Below are 20,331 nucleotides of genomic sequence, written 5' to 3' on the forward strand. Positions count from 1 at the left end.
CTTTGAAAAATTTTGTACTCAACAACGCCGGGAAATTGATTTTGAAATTCTATGAAACATTCCTCAATAGAATACTTCCATATTCCATCAATCTTGCGTCCATTTCTAAAGTAGGACTCTATGATAAACACTTTTTGTTCTTGAGAAAACACTATTTTAAACGCTTTTTAAAACGAAAATATTCAAATTGATAGCGGCGATATAGCGCTTTGACAGATGACGTTTAAGTTCATTTGCTATACGCTACGCCCTACGTCCAAATTTTCAGAACCAACTTGACTACGTTTTTATTTGAGTTAGGTTAATCAATACTTTTTCGTTATCAAAACTGGAAATGAATTCTGATTCTATATTTATTATATTATTTCCTCGCAGCAGGTACTTGGATCTTTGGAATATTGCAACACTCTGTATTTGCATGATTGCATCGTTTCTATCGTATTCATTTTTAGCAGTAGACCAAAATGTGACCTTTCACATGAATAAATTATCAGCGACTTGAGGCATTTATATTTTAAGGCAAAAACGAGGTCGAAATTACAACCACATTTTCTATTACTAGTCTGTACCAGACATTAAACGTAATATAAAGATAAGTACATGTCATTTTAATAGCGAATGTCCGTTATATAATATAAATGGCAGCAATCTTGGTATTTTTTTAAATACCTATGTTGCAATGTATCGAGACTCGAAATACACCACCTACACGCATACCACCGAGCATACTTTACTTTCAAATCTACGAAAAAAGTTATATTATGCATTAGTCTAATTTATATTAGCTCTATTCCCGCTGTAAATTAATAAAACAATGTTATTGGCAAATTCTGAATATCGTTGTACTTTCAGGTTCACCTCCATTAACTGGAACCGGCACCGTGCGGGTGGTGGTCCAAGACGTGAACGATCACAGCCCAGAGTTCAAGCGGCAATCGTACCACGCCACGGTTCCAGAAAATTCACCCATCGGAGCCTGGATCCTCACCCCAGTAGCCGTGGACAAAGACATCGGCTTGAACGCCAAGATCAGATACAGCCTTCTGGGTGACAAAGTGGACAGATTCAAAGTGGACCAAGACTCTGGGGTCATCACCACGGCTACCGTGCTTGATCGAGAAGATATCGACTCGTATTTCCTCACCCTGATGGCTCAGGATTGTTCCGCTACGGAACCCAGGGCTACTGCTGTGAATTTGACGATAATTATCGCTGATGAAAACGACAATTCCCCAACGTTCTTCTCCTCGAAGTACGAAGTGTATATTTCCGATAGAACCAAGAGTGAACAATTCGTATTCGGTGCTAGAGCTACGGACGACGATATAGGAGCAAACAGTAAAATCGAATACCGACTAACCGGGGAACATGCGAAGAATTTCACCATCAACGAAAAAACTGGGGTTATCAAAGCCTTGCACGACCTGCAAAGGTCCTCGACCAGCATATTCAACTTGGAAATCGAGGCTACGGACGGAGGAAGGTTACCGAGAAAAGCCAGCACCGAACTGAAAGTTTTCCTGAAATCAGATCACTTATTTCCCAGGTTCGCCACACCGACAAGGACCAGGTTTATTTTGGCTGAGAACGTAGAGGAAGGGAAAGTCATCGCTAGATTCAAAGCAAATTCCCCTAAGAAGGGACCTGTAGGAGAAGTCAGATACGCCATCGCTGGCGGCAACACTGGCGAAGCGCTGAAAATAGACAGAAACAGTGGAGAAGTTCAAGTCGGCGGAAAAGGCTTAGATTACGAAATGTCTTCTCAATACGAAGTGTGGATCGAGGCACAAGATTCCGACAACCCTCCTCTACGCAGCGTGTTACAGCTCATTATAAACGTAACCGATGCCAACGACAATCCTCCGATAATGAACAATCCACTCTACAACGCATCAGTCTTCGAAGAAGAAGCGCCTCCTCTCCTAGTCGTCAAAGTGTCAGCCACCGACGCAGACTCCGGAGAAAACGGTCAAGTAACTTACAAACTACTAGACGACTTCGAGGGCGCTTTTGAGATCGATTTCGAGACTGGCGAGATATACACTAACACCCGACTGGACCGCGAAGATATAGCCAGTTACGAGCTAACAGTAGAAGCCATCGATCAAGGGGTACCCCAGCTGTCTGGAACCGCAACGGTCATTGTAACCGTCCTTGACAAAAACGATAACCCTCCGAGATTCACGAGGCTCTTCAGCGTCAACGTGACAGAAAACGCGGACTTAGGATCTTTCGTGATACGAGTGACTAGCTCCGATCAAGACATCGGAGAGAACGCCAACGCCACTTACAGTTTCACCGAAAACCCCGGCGAGAAGTTCAAGATCGATCCAATCAGTGGAAACGTAACCGTAATCGGACATTTAGACCGCGAACAGCAAGACGAGTACATCCTAAAAGTGGCCGCCGTGGACGGGGCTTGGAGGTCTGAAACGCCTTTAACGATAACCATCCAGGACCAAAACGATAACGCGCCAGAATTCGAACACTCCTACTACAGTTTCAACTTCCCCGAACTGCAAAGAGATATCGTGTTCGTCGGGCAAGTTACGGCGACCGACAGGGATAAACAAGGACCCAACTCGGTCATTAGCTATTCACTTCAGCAACCTTCCGACCTGTTCACGGTAGACCCCGCTTCGGGCGAGATATTCAGCAAACGAAGTCTCAGGTACAAATACACGCAAATGGAATCGTCACCTGAAAATATGTACTCGTTAACTATACTCGCGACAGACAACGGAAAGCCGCCAATGTCTTCCGAATGTCTCGTAACGGTCAATATCGTGGATGCAAATAATAACGCTCCTAGCTTCGAACAGAAGGAGTACCTGTCACCTGTCCCGGAAGACGCAGTGGAAGGACAGCGACTCTTAAAGGTCGTTGCCAAGGACGAGTTAGATGTTGGAGTAAACGCAGAAGTAGAATACTCGATGGTTGGAGGAAACGGCTCGAAACATTTCACTGTCGACAAAGTGAACGGGTGGGTGTCGGTGAAAGAAAAAGTGTACAGCGTCGGTACTTTATACAACCTAAGAATTCGAGCTACCGATAAGGGTATTCCGCCGCAACAGGACGAAGTAACGGTCACTCTTATCGTTACCGGAGAGAATAAATACAACCCGGTATTCACCGCATTGAGCTACCAAGTAATCGTCCCCGAAAACGAACCTCTCGGTTCCACCATTCTCACCGTGAGCGCTTCCGATAGAGATCAAGGCCCGAACGGAATGATACGGTACCAGATATCGGCAGGGAACGAAAGGAAAGAATTTACCGTCGATCCTGTTTCCGGCGCAGTCACGATACTTCAACCTCTGGACTACGATACCATTCAGGAGTATCGTTTGAACATAACCGCGGAAGATCTGGGATTCACGCCACGCAGAACCACCGCAATGTTAACTATCACTTTGACAGACATCAACGATAATTCTCCAAAGTTCAACCAATCCAGTTACGACGCCTATCTTTCAGAGAACTTACCACCGCACAGTTTCGTGTATCAAGTCAAAGCCACCGATATCGATTCACCGAAGAACGCGATCATACAGTATTCGATATCGGAAGGACCAGACAAGGACGTGTTTGGTATCGACAAACAAACCGGCGACATCACATCTAAAATAAGCTTCGATTACGAGGAAAAATTCTTATACGTGTTAAATATAATCGCTGCGAATCCAGATTCCAATATGTTCGGAACCACCGAAGTGCAAGTTCATATCACGGGAGTGAACGAATTCTACCCTAGATTTATCCAACCGGTATTTCACTTCGATGTGTCCGAGTCCACAGAAGTTGGAACGAGAATTGGAACGGTTCAGGCCACCGATCAGGACTCGGGAGACGACGGGAAAGTGTATTACCTCTTTGTGGGCTCTAGCAACGACAAAGGCTTTAGTATAAACACAGAAACCGGCACCATCAGCGTTTCTAGAAACTTGGACAGGGAGACCCAGAGCAGAATCGTTTTAACGGTGATGGCCAAAAATGCGGGTGGAATCCGAGGTAACGACACCGACGAAGCCCAAGTTATCGTGACGGTACAAGACGGCAACGACCCGCCCGAATTCTTACAAGACTTGTACGAATCAGAAATTTCTGAAGGAGCAAACGTAGGAACCAAAGTGTTGACAGTGAAAGCGGTAGATAAAGACGTACGATCCCAGAACAACCAATTTAGTTACTCGATTATCGGCGGTAACTTCGAACAAGCCTTTAAGATCGATCCACAGACGGGAGAAATTCAAACCGCTAGGATTTTAGACAGAGAAACCATACCCATGTACTCGTTAGTGGTTGGCGCAATCGATACGGGCATACCTCCACAAACGGGAACGACGATCGTTAAAATACAAGTTTCCGATATCAACGACAACGGCCCAGTCTTCGATCCGCCACAAGTTATCGGTCGAGTGATGGAAAATGAACCGCCAAATACCAAAGTGATGACCTTATCGGCCAAGGATCCGGACTTGCCTCCGAACGGAGCTCCGTTCACATATAAACTCATCGGGGGAAAACATAAAGATTTCGTTAAGATCGATAAACACACCGGACTCGTCCTAACCACGAAGATGATAGACAGAGAACTAACTCCACAACTGAGCATTATTATTGAGGTCGAGGATAGCGGCACGCCTAGAATGAGATCGCAACACAACGTCAAGATAGAAATATTGGACGAAAATGACAGTCCTTCGAGTTCTAGGTCGGTCCACGTAATAGTATACGTGTTCAACGAAGCGTTCCCTATCGGCAAGATTGCCGACGTGCATCCCAACGACCCCGATTTAGTTGGAGATTACACGTGCAGGATCTTACAAAAGCCCATGATAAGCGGCGTATTATCGATTCCTTCGGATTGCAACTTGCACACGTCCCGAATAACCCCCGGTCAGGGATACTCCCTATCCGTATCCGGAAACGACGGTAAACATTCGGATGTTATTTCGACAGTAACCGTAGAATTTGTCTCCTTCAGCAACGCCACGGTGGAGAATTCGGTAACTATACGCATTGCGAATACCACCGCTGAATTCTTCTTAGCCCAATATTACAGGGGCTTGCTAGACGTCCTGAAAAGCGTACTAAACCCTGGCGAAGTTCTAACTCTCTACAGCCTCTACGAGAACGAGGAAAGTTTAGAAATAACCCTGGCCATAAGAAACGGCGTCAGTTACCGGAGCAAATTCTACACCGCCGAGAAAATAGAGAAAAAACACGAGGACCTGATCAACTTATTTCAAAGCTCCGACATGAGAATCGGTTACACACCCTGCAACGACAACACTTGCGAGAACGGTGGAATATGCACAGAGGAAATAACCGTGAAGCGAAACACGAAAATAACCGACAGCCAAAACATAATCTTCACATCGCCCTTGGTGGTACACGAATACAACTGTCAGTGCGCCGACGGTTTCACCGGTACCACTTGCAATAAGAGGCAAGATCCTTGCTCGCCGAATCCCTGCAACTTCGGCGGTCAATGTAGACGACACGGCTTCAACTTCCAATGTATATGCCCACCTAACAGAGACGGTCGCCAGTGCGAATTGGAAAGGGGAGACGCTTGTTCGGAAAATCCCTGCCAGAACGGCGGTTCTTGCCGCGAGAGCCCTGACGGTTCATCGTTCTTCTGCTTATGCAGGTCCGGCTACAGGGGTAACCAATGCGAAGCTCTGGCGGATTCGTGCCGGCCGAATCCGTGTGTGCACGGCGGACACTGCGTCAGCCTAAAACCGGGATACAAGTGCAGCTGCACCGATGGAAGATACGGCAGGCATTGCGAGAGATCCACCTACGGATTTAACGACTTGTCGTACATGGCGTTCCCTTCGCTCGACGCCGGTACGAACGACATTTCGTTCATCTTTGCCACTACTAAGCCTGACGCGCTGTTAATCTACAACTTCGGATTGCAGACTGGAGGAAGAAGCGATTTCGTGGCTGTCGAACTGGTGCGCGGCAGAGCGGTCTTTTCGTTTGGCGGGGCAAGAACGGCTATCACTTCCGTTAGCGTAGGAGGCAAGTCGAACAATTTGGCCGATGGGAATTGGCATAAGATCACGGCGACAAGGAACGGGAGGGTGGTCTCGCTGAGCGTCGGCGCTTGTTCCGAACAAGGAGATGTTTGCGAGGAATGCAGGCCTGGGGATAACACCTGTTACGCTGATGATATAGGGCCTAGCGGGTAAGTTCTATTTAACCATAAATGACAATTATTCTTTTTATTTAATCAAATAAATAGTCGAGTTATTAGTTTTTTAAAATGCACTTTAATACTTAAAAATGCCACCGTATTCGTGAATTGTAGGCAATTACAGTGCATGTGAAGGGAGATAGATGATTAATTTAATTGTATGCTTGAGACTCTCATCTCGAATGTCCGGTCTGTGTAAACACTTCGCCACCTCGCAGCCTCCCTCTCCAAACTCCAGCGGGCACCGTCAGTCAAATAACTTATTGTTGTTCGAATATTCAAAAGACTGCTCAGTCATAGTACGAACTAATGCGCGAACCTTGAGACTTTATAATTGTTATTTACATTTACTGTTTTTTCAGCACGTTGAACTTCAACAACCAACCACTCCTGATTGGCGGCTTAAACAGCGCCGATCCGGTACTGGAGCGACCGGGACAAATACACTCGGACGACCTCGTCGGCTGCGTCCACAGCGTTTCCGTAAACGGGCGGCAGCTCAACCTCAGCCAACCCTTGGAGTCGGAGGGAATAGAAAAGAAATGCATCAGGAAGGGATCTTGCGACAAACCTTCCAACGACCCGTGTTTGGGATTCGGCCCCTGCATAGACCGCTGGAGTACCATCAGCTGCAACTGCGGAAATAACCTGATAGCGCCGAACTGTCACAGCGCCCTACAACCCGTAAGCGTCAGCGGCGGAGGATACGTAGAATTTACGATTTCCAAGAAGCACAAGAGGATGCAACTGCTGGAAAATCTGTACAAGGGCTCGACGCTTTGGAATCGCCAAAGGAAAGTTAGATCTACGGCTAGTATGCATAACGCTCCCGTGTACGATTCCCCGGATAAAAGTTTAAGTGTGCTGTTCAGGACGGTAAAACAGAATGGAATTATCCTGTACGCGACCAGCAATAAACATTACACCTCGCTGGAATTAATAAGTGGACAGATAGTGTACATAAGTAAACTCTCTACGGTTGTGAATATGACGGAAACCCATCCGACGGTAACGGACGGTCAGTGGCACAATCTCACGTTGCATTCGCACAGCCGCGGACTAAAAGTGATTTTGGACGGTCATAAAATCGGCGACGAGTTGGACTCGGCGGGGGTGCACGACTTCTTGGATCCGTATCTAACGCACCTCTCGATCGGCGGGACGACACGAAGCACTTATTACGCTCACGATTCTTTACCGGAACCGTTCGAAGGGTGCTTCGCCAACTTCACCGTCAATAACGAAATCCAACCGTTTAACGGCTCCGGCACGGTATTCCACGAGGTCCTACTCCGAGGGAAAGCCTCGAAAGACTGCAACGGACCGGTGGGCGTAGGAACCGCCGCCACTCCCGACCCCCTCAGTATCGGGATAACTCTTGTTATTGTTTTCTTCGTTGTATTACTTGTTGCCATATTAGTTTCCTTTGTAGTTTTTAGACTGCGAAAACAATATAAAGAGAAGGGAGGCGCCCCGAATAGCTCCTCCGGCATACACACAAAGCAAAACGGCGGCGGGACCATGATGGGAAGCAACGGCTTGAACGCGGTGAACGATAACGTGCTGGGAAGAGGCATGCACGCCGCGGACAACTCCATGGCGTACCACGCCGACGGCGACGTTATCCGAGGGATCGGCGGACATCCCTTAGTGGGGCCGGAACTCCTATCGAAGAAATACAAGGAAAGGGAGATAATCCAAGGCGAAATGCCAAGGCCGCAAAGGCCGGACATCATCGAGAGGGAAGTAGTCAGTAAGAGCCCTCCGATGAGAGAGGAACATCACCCCCCTTTACCGCCGACTTCGAACCACAACCACGACCACGGCCCGAACGACTTAAATTCCGAAATCCCCGAACACTACGATTTGGAGAATGCCAGCTCGATAGCACCGTCCGACATCGACATCGTGTACCATTACAAGGGTTACCGCGAGGCCGGTGGAGTAAGGAAATACAAAGCCACACCTCCGCCTGTAACGGGGTACCACCACAAACACTCCACGGCGCAAGCTCAAGCCCAACACCGACACTCGCCGCACCACCCCACCGGGTACCCGCCCAGAGCCCCGCCAGTCACCAGCCCCAGCGCCAGACCTCATCAGAGCACCCCGTTAGCCCGACTGAGTCCCAGTAGTGAAATGAGTGCCCAGCAACCGAGGATATTGACGTTACACGATATCAGTGGCAAACCTCTTCAAAGTGCGCTCCTAGCCACCACCTCCAGCTCGGGGGGCGTGGGCAAAGACGTTCTACACAGTAACAGTGAGCGCAGTTTGAACAGTCCCGTGATGTCCCAGCTGAGCGGGCAGAGTTCTAGTAGTAGGAAAGCAGCAGCGCCTCCTCCCGTTACCTCAGCCTCTCCAGGAATGGGGTTGACTGCTGAAGAAATAGAAAGACTGAATTCCCGCCCCCGAACCTCTAGTTTAGTATCCACGCTCGACGCGGTATCGAGCTCCAGCGAAGCACCCAGGGGGAGCGGGAATAATCACTTGAACCACATGCGCCATTCGCCCGTGCCGGAGACGCACCACAGCAGCACCACCACCGACGAGAGTGGTAACGACAGCTTCACTTGCTCCGAGATAGAATACGACAACGCGAGCATAACGGGGGACAAGTATAAGCCGAGCGAATCGGATTCCAGGAGGAACGACTCGAACTCCGGCAACAAGAGCAGCATACCTCCTCCGTCGTACGATGGGTTCGATTCCTCGTACAGGGGATCGATGAGTACGCTAGTGGCTTCCGACGACGAATTGGGGGGGCCCATGTACAGACCGGGGACAGGTTCTCCCCCTACGACGGCCTTGGGCTGGGATTATTTGCTCAATTGGGGGCCGAATTTCGAAAGTTTAGCGGGTGTGTTCAAAGACATCGCGGAGTTACCGGATTCGGTAAACGGACGCGTCCCTTCGTCGTTAAGACTGACAAACGCCCCCAAACCATCCGAGGAGTATGTATAGTGAATGGTGTTTTATCGTGTAATTTAGAGACGTTTTAAATGAATTCTTGTATTACCCTTGCATCAAGGATATTTGTAATTTTCTTGCCATATTTTTGTAATTTTATTTGTAAATTAATAGATGTAATTTCTCGTGTTTCATCATTTTTAAAGACTTGTAAATACTTTTATACTAAAGTCACTCGAGCTAGGATAAATATTTAATGAATAAAAACTAACTGTAAAGATGCGATGCGTTTTTCTTTATTGAATCTTAACGATAATTAACTAAAATTTCAATTTTATTTAAAATCTTCAGTGCTATAGATAAGGTAGGAAAATATGAATGGTAAGAAGGCTGTATAGCAAATAGGCAACCAGCAATACATTTTTATGGATTTTATTACACAATTTGTCTAAATATGAATCAATGCACAAATAACATACTCTCCTCCATTATAACGCCGGTTTTCTATAAAATGGACTTTGAAAAACTCAAATTACCTTTTGGTGTAAAGAAATTTGTAATTTGCCGCTTTTGAACAAGCAAATTACAAATTTTTTTACACCGAAAAGTAATTTGAGTCTGAAACTAAGTTCATTTTATAGAAAATGTGCGTTAAAATGGGGGAAAGTTTGTTATTTATGCATTAATTCACATTTAGACAAACTGTATAATAAAAATCCATAAAAATGTATTGCTGGTTGCCTATTTGCTATAGAGCCCTCTTAAACATAATGGTGAATGAATTGAGCTTTTAATGAATAGATGGCGCCACCTCCTTTCGCAATAAATTGAACTGTGCCACGGCCCTAGATAAATGATACTATAGATATGAAACTTGAACAGATTTCGTGGTCATTAACAACGCTAACTGTTGACACTTTCTCCAACTTCTATTGCTTTCCTTTTCTAGGAATTATCGGTAATACAGTGAGTTAAATTACCTGTAGCCGGTAAAAGATGCAAGCGCCATCTAGTTGTACGCTCTACAACTATATACCTACCTACTCAATATTTGTTTTAGGTATTCTGCCGCCGCTAAATTTAAAATTACATAACAAATCTCACCCTACACAGATCACTCAGAAATTGATTTTGTAAAATAATTTTCACGTAGATAATTTTTTTTGTCACCATGAGAAAATAAGTACATTTGATAAAAAGCATTAAAATCACTCAAGCATTAAAGACACTTTTAAATGCTCTAATAGTCTTCCTACTTAAAATAAGAAATAATTTTGATACTGTAACTTTTTAAAATGTTTGTTGAAAAAATTTCAAATTTCAGTACATATTTTGAAAAAAAAAGAGTGAAAATGATTATAGAGTTTCAGTGCTTTCTATATTGTATTAGCTTTCACGGTGAATAAAAAAATATTACAAGTAAATAATTTTACTAAACCAATCTTTGATTAATTCTTGTAATAGAGATTTATTATGCAACTTTAAATTTTTCGTTGTGTTGATATCCATAAAAAAAACTACCTACCTCTGATCACATTTTTTATTAAAAAAAAAAAAAAAAAACATTTTATTATTAATAAAAAAATGTGATTATATGATGATCAGACATTATTATGTTATATAAATAAATGTGAATGAAATATCTAATAAAACACACTAAAAACACAAATAAAACACACACCAACACTCGCCAAACCTAACCAACAATAAACAACAAACATGAACAAGAATGACATGAAATGATTCATAATTGCAATTGTCAAAATTTATTCTACAAAATCTTTGTGGCGACATCTATAGACTCTTTCCCCAACTTGTATATCCATCTCAAGTCACGTGGTTCCCAGAGTTTCCCCATTTTTTCAAGTATAAGTTCTCGGGCCCTAGCCGTGATTGTGTATATTACACTAAACATTAAACTAATAAGGATTATAGTCTATTGATTTCCTCAGAATTTTACCGGTGAGGTGAAGTATAACGGGACTGACCAATCCAAAACTGTATTCAGTTAATCTCCAGCTCATTCAGTTTTTGAAAATTATTAACGGAAGCTCTTGCACAAAAACAGACCATCCTCACGTGTTTAGCGGCCCCAGTGCGTACCGTACCGCGTTTAGATCACTATAATTTTTACTGCTACTGAAAATTTGGATCAGTGAAGTGAAACGCTCACTTGTGCAGATTGATCAATCAAGCTGTTTTCATGCCGCCATCTATCGCTAAGAAATTACACTGAGCTACGGGATAATTCTTCACAGGGTAGTCAACTGTAACTGTCTCACATTCACTAGTGCGTTAATTGAATTTTTAATGTGTAGATGGTGCCACCACACCCCTTTCTCACTGTTTGTGGATGAAAGTTTTGTTTTGGCCCATCTGGGTTATCTATATTCTGTGGTTACTGAAGCAAAAAATATAGGTTAAATCTTAAATTCCTAATTTGTTTGATTTTCTACAAATTCGTGATAGATATGTAACTATTCCAACGATGCAGATGGAAAATGTATGCAGAACTTGTCTGAGATCTTCAGATAAACTCCTACCTTTAATTGGTGACGAAAATTTGGTGCAAAAAATTGAATTCATTTCATCAATACAGGTAAACAGATAATAAATATACGACTCAGAATCTACATTTATCATTTTCTAGATATTTGCCAATGACTATTATCCACCTACAATATGTGAAGAATGTGTTATTAATGTAAATAAGTTCTTCTGTTTCCGAAAAGTAATAATAAACAGTGACATAGAATTAAGAGAGCGATATGATACTCTTAAGAGAACCAATTTTACTTCAAAACCCCGAACAAAGGAGAAAGAAAAGCACCCAACTTCCGCAGTTAAAAGAGAAACGGAGATGAACGAAAGCGATGTTGAAGATACCGGTGACTTGTACGAAGATAGTGACAATGCAGATATTGCTAGGGAACATGAAATTAAAGAAGTTATTTTAAAAGAACCGAGTCTGAATGATATTAAAAACACTATAGCACACTTAAAGAGATCAAAATGTAACGAGTGTAGTTTAACATTCTCGTCTCGTATTAAATTGTACAACCACAGACGAAGCATCCATATGGCTCCGGGAGTGTGCAACATTTGTGGAATAGTCATGAGAACCGATAACCTAAAACGACACGTTCAGATGCATTTGGAAGGTCCGGTTACGTGCAATGTGTGTGGGAAAGTGTTTAAAAACCCCGAATCGTTACGTGGACATACGCTCATACATAAAGGAATTATATACACGTGTCAAATATGCGGAAAAACTTCTAGAGTCAAATCGGAGCACCACAGACATGTAAAAACACACACAGGTAACTTTCGCTAATGTTTGTAACATATTTATCACATTGATACTTGTCATTTCAGATCCGGAAGCTCGGAAGGTAATGTGCACATTGTGTGGGAAACGAGTGCGAGATCTGAAGAAACATACACAGTCCCACACTGGGGAACGCCCGCATAGTTGTACTTTTTGCAAGAAAGGATTTACGAGCCCATACGCCCTAAAAATACACACAAGGCAACACACGAATGAAAGACCGTTTATATGTGAATACTGCAGTATGGGCTTCCCGCAGAAAGTATCTCTGACGACTCATCTCAAATCTAAGCATAACGTTATGTCTAAATGAATCGTTGTTGTGTTGGTTCGTACAGGGTGTCTTTGAAATATCCACGTTTCAATATACATTCCAAACGTCAGCAGGTCTGGGGACTAAAAAAGTTTACTTGCAATAATAAATCGTATTGTGTTGTCTATTTCATTTTTAATGATGATTAACAGTTTTAGATTCGTTAGTTGAAGATTAAAAGATAGGTGTTAATTAATTTATACAAATATTTCAAAGATACTCATGGGTATAAGTAAATAGATTATATTAATTTGTCCTGTTTTAATATATTAAATGTTTTTTAAATTTTTGATTGGCGTTGTTTGACTTAATCCACTCAAAACACAAGGTTTATTTACTACACTATTACATATTAAAAAAAAAATGTGAGAAAAAAGTTTGGGGACCTCTGGCTTTGATCACACATCATAGAGAAAACAAACTTATGGCGACTGTGTAGACAAGTGACAGAGAGAGAGAGAAAGTTTGTGTACTATTTTTCTCTCTCTCGCACAGGCACGTTATTGGCTAATGCAACTCCCTCGTCAAAGAGTAAGAATTATATACTCTTTGCCCTCGTGATATGCAAATAAAATTAAGAGAGCGAGAACTATTGCTCTTTCTCTCTACAGCGTGTACACGTTTTAACGTGGCGCTTCCTCCATGTAGCTCTAAAAAGTTTGAGTTCTAAGCAGTGCTGCCATCTAGTCATGTCATAATTCCCAAACTCTTTAATTTTGAAATTTAAATTCCAACGTTTCAGTTTCAAACCACAGAATTTACATGTTTCAAACGAAATGCCTTTTTATCGTAGGTTTGTTTTTTTATAAAAGTTTTTTAGTAGGAAAACTGAATGTGGCACCAATTCATACTTGGCATTATTTAGCTGTAAGGTAAGTATAATATATACAATTAAATATATGATTACTTGTTTCTAAAAATAATACTTGTTTTGACGTAAGAGACGGTTAGAATTTAAATTTGTATTATTTTTAGTTATAATAAAGATGAAACGTAGAAGAAATCGGAGAAATCGCAAAGGCCGTGGAAGGAAATCTCCATCACATGAAGTGGTGCGAGCATGTTTTAATGATGACTCTTTGAACAGAAGTAAACCTATTAGTCCCTTAGAACTATTTACACCAGTAAAGAATCCCGATGCACAAAGAAATAACACGGAATCATTTGAGGATGAGTTATCACCAATATGGGCTACTCCTGTAAATAATAGTTGTAGTATGACTGGACCAGAGAGAAAGAAATACGGTTCGATTTTTTCTTCAAATTTATTCCAACAAAATTCTACGCCGATAGAGAAATCGAATCAAGACGATAGTATAGTGCATAATTTAAGAGAGAGAAAAGAAAACGTAAATGATACCAGTTCGGTCTTGGATATACGAAATAATCTGGACCTTCCAGAACCCACAAAGTTAGATCTGAATTTGAATTTATATAAAAATCCCTCGTTGGAAAAGGTTGGTTTTCTCATCAGTAATATTCAGTAAAGTAAAGCTTATACTTATTAACGTTGTAGGTTCTTAACAACAAAACCAGCCCGAGCAGTTTGAAAATTCTGACAAGAATATTCAGTAAAAGACATTCTTTGACTTATTCTAGGTTAAATATCATTAGATCATCAGTGGACGGTGTAGAGTTAGTTAAAGGTGGAATATGTGAGAAACTACTGACTATACTGATGAAGTACACCAGAATTTCTAAGGTGATGAACTTATGTACTCGGCTAGGGGTTTATTTGAAAAATGTAAGTACTCACGTAATATATTTTCGGCTGTGCATTGTTTTTCCTATCGTTTTAGAGCGTGTCTTTAATGTGCGACGTTTACAATGAAAGTTCAATGCTACAAGGTTCTGGAAAACCCATTTGTAAGTGTGACGGCTACAGAGAAGATATTGCCAGACTTAACGTGAAAATGGAGGAGCTAACCGAAGAAATTAGACTTGTTAAATCACGATTGGAAAAAGAAAAATCTAACGCGGATAGCATGGAAATGCTGCGTAAAGAACTGAATGAGGTAATTTTAATCCTATTTATTTTTAATATTTTTTTTTATATTTTTAATTTTATTCGATAATAATAATTATTTATAGATGAAGGAGGCTTTATTTCAGTTTAAGGAACAATTTAATTGTTTAAAATACACACCAATGGCACCTATTCAAATGCCTTGTTTGCCACCTCCACCACCACCGCCGCCGCCACCGCCACCACCGCCACCACCACTATTATCAACAGCAGTTTCTAATCCACTGAAGATTTCGAAGGAAAGCAAAACCAAAACTCCTACTGACAATTCTAGGCCTGTAATATCACTGGATGATATTTTGAAAGTAAAACTTAAGAAAACATCGGTAAGTATGTAACTCCGTACTGGGATTATTAAAAATTCCTTACTTGCACGCATATGACATGAAACTAAACGCCTAAGCTGGAAACTAATACTTCTGGTCATTCGACACCTCAAGATTTTCAGACGCTTCAAATTTTTGAATATTTGAAAACGTTTTTAGGATCGTCCTAACGCTTTAACGACGTCACGTCGCCTCTTCAAGCCTGCGATCACATCGGACGTGTTCAGACAGGTGAAGCTACGACCATCGTCATGCCCCTCCCGCCGAGGCAGTTCAGACGCGGGGCCTCCCCTGGCCTCCACCAGCCCCCGCTCGAGCCTCCGCAGGTTACTAATAAACGACGATTCACTGTTTAGGTTCAAACGATTGCGAAAAGTTGGTGGGTACAGTTTCGATTCCGTTCACAGGGGAAATTTCGTCATTAAAAGAGAGAGAAACGGCAGCTGAAAGGGTGGTCACGGGCCAGAATTTTATAGATCTAATTTTATTTTATCGTACTGTTAATTTTAAGGGTCTTTTATAACGGGTGCTGCAATATATTGTTTTAATATTTCTCGACCGAGTGATTTTTGACAGAGTTGTGTGTATTTTATGTATTTCGTTCGTTTTTAATTATTATTATTATTATTTCTATTATTGTGTGAAAAATGAATCTCGAACTAATAAAAGTATGTTATTTATTACTTTTTAATAATATCTACTCGCGCAGACATGAACAGCCCTTAATCCAAGCATCACCAATATTAAAATTCGTTGTGGGTACACATGCTGCAAGTGACCCATTTTTAAGTACAACGTCAATAGCGCCATCCTGACGCCACCCGGGACGCAAAAAAAAGGTCGACGGCAGATTGGCGCCAAGGACCTGATACTTCTGCGAGTGACTCCACACCAAGACGACTCTCCAGGAAACACTCGCCCCAACGACACGTCTCTTTCACAAGCTTAGTTTTCAATAAAAATACTTTATTTTTATCGTTGAGCGAGTGTTTTATTTTGCTGTACAGCAAAAGCAACCTCATCGTTTACATGAACCATGATAAACCGTTACGTCTACTCTCGAGATAATGCGATCGCTGATTGGTTGAATTGAATTTTGTGAAAATCCCAGTTGATGAAAAAGAATGTTACGTTTTAATGTTGCCAACGTAAAGAAAATAAAATTAATGGTCACTGTTTAGGAGGAAAAATGAATATATGGGTCGTTTCAATGAACAATTCATTTTATTTCGAAATACTCGGGTATAAATAAAATTAAAAAAATGACAAAACAGACTTACATGATTGTCTTAACTGATTATGTCTTAATAATTCACTCTAGAAGATTAATCGGTCTATTTACAATCTAGTTTATCTTATCACGTCCCATAAACTTCGTAAAATGACGAGGGATTAAAAAACTTGCTCGTGAAAACTATATATTGGTTACGATATCAACATTTCTACATAATTTTTACAATCTTAAGTTTACGTTATACTTATTGTTTTACTTTTTTCATAGGCACAACAAAAGTAATCTTATATATAGCAGCGTGTTCCTACAGTTTGCAAAAGGGAAAACACGAAAATGGAATTTTTTATAAAAACGCCTGCTCGTCTTGAAACTACAATTCCAAGCACCAAATACGTGATTACAATTTTTTTAAATTTCAGGAAAATATTTGAAAATCGTTAAATATACACGAAATTCTGTTCTAAAGTAGTTCGTTTAGAGTTAAAGTTTTTTCACTTGAGATTGAAGTTTGAAGACAAGCAAACGTGTTTACAAAGAAAGACATTTTCCTATAAACTGAACAATAAAAATGTCTTCCCTATTGTGAAATCTATGCGAGAACACACTGTAGATATTCCAATAACCTTTTTTTTATATGTATATACACCACCAAATATATTGGCACAAAAAAATAAATACGCTTAATTCTTTACATGGTGATTCAAATAAATGATATATTTTTATAGAATTTCTTATACAGTTTGTCTAAGTATGAACCAATGCACAAATAACAGACTTTCCTCCACTCTAACACATATTTTCTATAAAATGGAGTTAGTTTGAAGCTCAAATTACTTTTTGTTGTAAAGAAATTTGTAATTTGCCACTTTTGAACATCGTAAATTACAAATTTCTTTACACCAAAAAGTGATTTGAGTTTCAAACTAAGTCCATTTCATAGAAAATCTGCATTAGAATGGAGGAAAGTCCGTTATTCGTGCATTAATTCATATTTAGACAAACTGTGTAACAAAAACGATAAAAATGTATTACCGGTTGCCTATTTGCTATAGAGCCCTCTTAAAGACTCAATGTGATCCGTTTAAAAGATTAGAGTAAATTTGAGGGCAAAATCAAGAGAGAAAGCTTCTCAACACCTGATAATTTTGAAATTATTTTCATTAAAATAACCTACTTTTCGTCAAGGCAATCATTTATTGGATTCACCCGTACAGGGTGTACCAATTTATAGACGTACAGGCCATTAAAAAACAAATGAAATTCAAATATTTTTCAGGTAAATAATTCCCAAGATCGCGAATATTTGCAAACTAACTTTCTTAAATCGTAAACTTGCTATGATTTTTTAAATCCCATTTTTTTTTTAATTATATTGGTAATATTTTCATAAGAAATTTACGATATTCTATCACCATTCATTCGGATTGCTCCATTTTTTTTAATATTAAAAATTATACAAAAAAAATCGTTCCTACATCGTTTGACTTCAGCACTTAAAAAAAATTATAGCAATCTCAGGATTTATTATTTTGGGGATATAAAATATTAAACTGTATAAAGGAAATGGCAGGCAATCTTCCAAATTTGAACAGATCTTGCAAAAAATATCATAAGCTTGTATAATTATTTTTTTTTTTTATTTGGGCTCACCCTGTAGAGAAAATCATTTTTCATTGTAATTTTTTTGTTTCTCATCAAATTTCGATTTTAAGAGAAGCTACGTTATTTGAAGCTATTTATACTAATGTATTCGATCTACTGATAGAATGCAGATCCGGGGGTAAAACGCCATCAGCAATTTTGACCCTCCTAAAAAAATTAATAATAGGCCTACTTTTTTAGTTTTTGTCGTCATTTTTGCAACCTTTGTGCTCTTTTAAACGAAAAAATATACTTATTTCACTGCATAAATTATCCGACTTTTGTTTTCATGTTGGTACAATTAACGTATGTCGAAAATTATCGTTAAACGATTTTATCTCGAAATCAGTTCGTTGTATCGATATCAAGCAAGTACATTGTCATTTAAAAACTGTCAAAAATCTTAAAAATGGCAATGAAAATTTAAAAAGTAGGCCTATACAGTTTTTTTGGGTTCTGGGCTCCAAAGTAGCTATCGGTAAATTGAATACATTAAAAGAAGAGTTTGAACTATCAAAACATGTATAACATGTAAAAAAAAATGTATATAAACTTGTGACGTCATTTTTACAAGTCCAAGAAATTACCCACCATATCCTGGACACCCTGTATAATAAAAAATGCTGGAACTTCATTTACTTTTTATTTATTACACTAACGGCCTGCACCACTACGAATTGGGACACCCTGTATATGGAAAAATGTTAATCTTCATATTTTTAGTTACATTATTGCTTCTTTAACAGAACTATTAAAAAGTAACAGATTTTTGGTGTGTTGTAGTAAATCTACAAGTATCTTATATTTACAAAATAGCAACCCCAATCTGAATGGCATATTAGTAACTTTTCTCGAAGGCACTTGTCCTGTAGACGATGAAATTCTGACCATATTTCACATATGAAAAAAAAAAAACTTTGAAATACGTTGTGAAATTTTTTTAATTTATCTCGCATATGCCACTCACTTCAAGATTTCAGCAAAAAGCGTCACTATAAACACATCACGATAGGCAACATTTACGTGTACGGACTGGCAAATCAACCGGGAAAGAACATGTCAGTATAAATCTAGGGTTTAAATAAATTAAATACGTTGCTAGAATTATTTACATTTAAAAATAAATTAGAAGTATAAATTAAATTGGCTTATAGAGGAGGGTGGTTACGTATTTTTTCCGATACCTGTGCGTGGCGCTCAAGACCATCACGCCGTCCTTTATCGATAACGCGTACAGGTGATTTAACATCACGTGGTTCGGTTCTGGCAGTAGAGTAGGCTCACACTGAAAAAAAAGGATTCAGACTACGAAACAATAACAAGGTTAATATTCACCGATAAGGGTGTGTCTTTATTTAATATAACTTGTAACAGGTGTGGGGGTAGAATCGGGGGCCCGCTGGTTTTCTCCCAAGGTTTGTTTATGGGCACTTCCTGTCCGAATTCTTTTTGGGAGTCGTCCTTGTGACTCTCGCTGTCCTTCGCCAACGCTTGAAATACCTAAGTAGAAAAGTTGCCGAGGAAACGTTATAAAACAGAAAACTCTTTCTTACCTCAAAATCAGACTGTTTCACAGTAATGAGATTTTTTTTTTCACCATCCTCGTCAACTATTTTACTAGTGGGATCATTCTTCCACTCACCATCTACATAATATTTATACTTGTGTTCACCTTCAGGTAAGTCAATAATTGTCACGAAATCCCCGTGACTTTTTACCATTGGTATTGTCTGCCAATTTGTAAAAGTCCCACTAATATACACATTCCTTCCGCCTCCTTCCCATCGAAATACTGTGGGAGTCTTCGACTCTGTTGCATTTCGTAACTGTGATCCCTCAGAAACTTGAACAAAAATAAAAACATGAACAATTATAAATAAATATTCATTCCCTAATTTGTATATGACTCATTTAGCAGTATCGAAAGATTTAGGTGAGATTTTAAAATACCTGTATTTGCCCTTGGTCTGCTGGGTTCATAAGCAACTGGAGGTTTTGTGAAATAAGGGACCTCATCTTCATGGGAACCTTGGGGCTGGATTCTACTCTCTGATTTTCTATCAAAAATAAACGCCTGGCCCTCTTTGGATGGAGACGATGGTGCAGTATCACTAGATTTTTGCCTTTCCCTGTGCACGACGCTGCTCCCTGCATTACCCATTTTAATTAATTAAAAATATAAACATTGTCTTTGGGAAACAAAATTGTAACACATGGGGAATTTCTTGTTTTGTGGACCGTTTTTTGGCACACAAATCAGGTGATGTTGGTATAATTGTTGGTACCACCGCTGTCACTTATGTCACACTATTTAAGGTACCATCGGTTTTATAAAGTTTGTTCCT

The 20,331-nt window shown here is 40.3% G+C and overlaps 4 protein-coding genes across 4 annotated transcripts in view; 3 read left to right on the forward strand and 1 right to left on the reverse strand.

The window, feature by feature from the left end:
• LOC108915977 (cadherin-related tumor suppressor) overlaps positions 1–9,388 on the forward strand; it is a gene marked incomplete at its 5' end in the record, with an annotated part of 53,918 nt that extends 44,530 nt beyond the window's left edge. Inside the window, 2 exons of the mRNA XM_023456211.1 lie at positions 853–6,199; positions 6,571–9,388. Coding sequence (XP_023311979.1) covers positions 853–6,199; positions 6,571–9,172 — 7,949 coding nt within the window. The remainder of the gene's footprint in view (positions 1–852; positions 6,200–6,570) is intronic.
• Positions 9,389–11,509: 2,121 nt separating this feature from the next.
• On the forward strand, positions 11,510–13,005 carry LOC108915979 (zinc finger protein 568-like). The gene is made up of 3 exons (XM_018722150.2): positions 11,510–11,717; positions 11,769–12,438; positions 12,494–13,005. Exons 1-3 carry the CDS (start codon positions 11,607–11,609, stop codon positions 12,757–12,759), a joined length of 1,047 nt encoding a protein of 348 aa, XP_018577666.1. The 5' UTR covers positions 11,510–11,606; the 3' UTR covers positions 12,760–13,005.
• A 1,656-nt stretch (positions 13,006–14,661) lies between these two features.
• On the forward strand, positions 14,662–15,748 carry LOC108915981 (formin-binding protein 4-like). Its single transcript, XM_018722151.2, has 3 exons — positions 14,662–14,774; positions 14,851–15,111; positions 15,271–15,748. Exons 1-3 carry the CDS (start codon positions 14,673–14,675, stop codon positions 15,556–15,558), a joined length of 651 nt encoding a protein of 216 aa, XP_018577667.1. The 5' UTR covers positions 14,662–14,672; the 3' UTR covers positions 15,559–15,748.
• Positions 15,749–17,331: 1,583 nt separating this feature from the next.
• LOC108915978 (5'-AMP-activated protein kinase subunit beta-1-like) lies at positions 17,332–20,223 on the reverse strand. The gene is made up of 4 exons (XM_018722149.1): positions 19,937–20,223; positions 19,540–19,829; positions 19,322–19,486; positions 17,332–19,271 (listed from the first exon to the last, which is right to left on the reverse strand). Exons 1-4 carry the CDS (start codon positions 20,145–20,147, stop codon positions 19,125–19,127), a joined length of 813 nt encoding a protein of 270 aa, XP_018577665.1. The 5' UTR covers positions 20,148–20,223; the 3' UTR covers positions 17,332–19,124.
• Positions 20,224–20,331: the final 108 nt, after the last annotated feature.

Source organism: Anoplophora glabripennis, unplaced genomic scaffold (assembly GCF_000390285.2).
Source record: "Anoplophora glabripennis isolate ALB-LARVAE unplaced genomic scaffold, Agla_2.0 scaffold1278, whole genome shotgun sequence".
Taxonomy (NCBI): domain Eukaryota; kingdom Metazoa; phylum Arthropoda; class Insecta; order Coleoptera; family Cerambycidae; genus Anoplophora; species Anoplophora glabripennis.

Excerpts from the sequence above, each read along its gene's own strand:
- LOC108915979 (XM_018722150.2), top strand. The coding sequence starts at position 11,607 with ATGCAGATGGAAAATGTATGCAGAACTTGTCTGAGATCTTCAGATAAA. Across the intron at positions 11,718-11,768 it reads AATTCATTTCATCAATACAG|ATATTTGCCAATGACTATTA; the intron begins GTAAACAGATAA and ends ATCATTTTCTAG. Across the intron at positions 12,439-12,493 it reads ACATGTAAAAACACACACAG|ATCCGGAAGCTCGGAAGGTA; the intron begins GTAACTTTCGCT and ends TTGTCATTTCAG.
- LOC108915981 (XM_018722151.2), top strand. The coding sequence starts at position 14,673 with ATGGAGGAGCTAACCGAAGAAATTAGACTTGTTAAATCACGATTGGAA. Across the intron at positions 14,775-14,850 it reads TGCGTAAAGAACTGAATGAG|ATGAAGGAGGCTTTATTTCA; the intron begins GTAATTTTAATC and ends AATTATTTATAG. Across the intron at positions 15,112-15,270 it reads TAAAACTTAAGAAAACATCG|GATCGTCCTAACGCTTTAAC; the intron begins GTAAGTATGTAA and ends AAACGTTTTTAG.
- LOC108915978 (XM_018722149.1), bottom strand. The coding sequence starts at position 20,147 with ATGGGTAATGCAGGGAGCAGCGTCGTGCACAGGGAAAGGCAAAAATCT. Across the intron at positions 19,487-19,539 it reads TGAAACAGTCTGATTTTGAG|GTATTTCAAGCGTTGGCGAA; the intron begins GTAAGAAAGAGT and ends TTTTCTACTTAG. Across the intron at positions 19,272-19,321 it reads ATAAAGACACACCCTTATCG|TGTGAGCCTACTCTACTGCC; the intron begins GTGAATATTAAC and ends CTTTTTTTTCAG.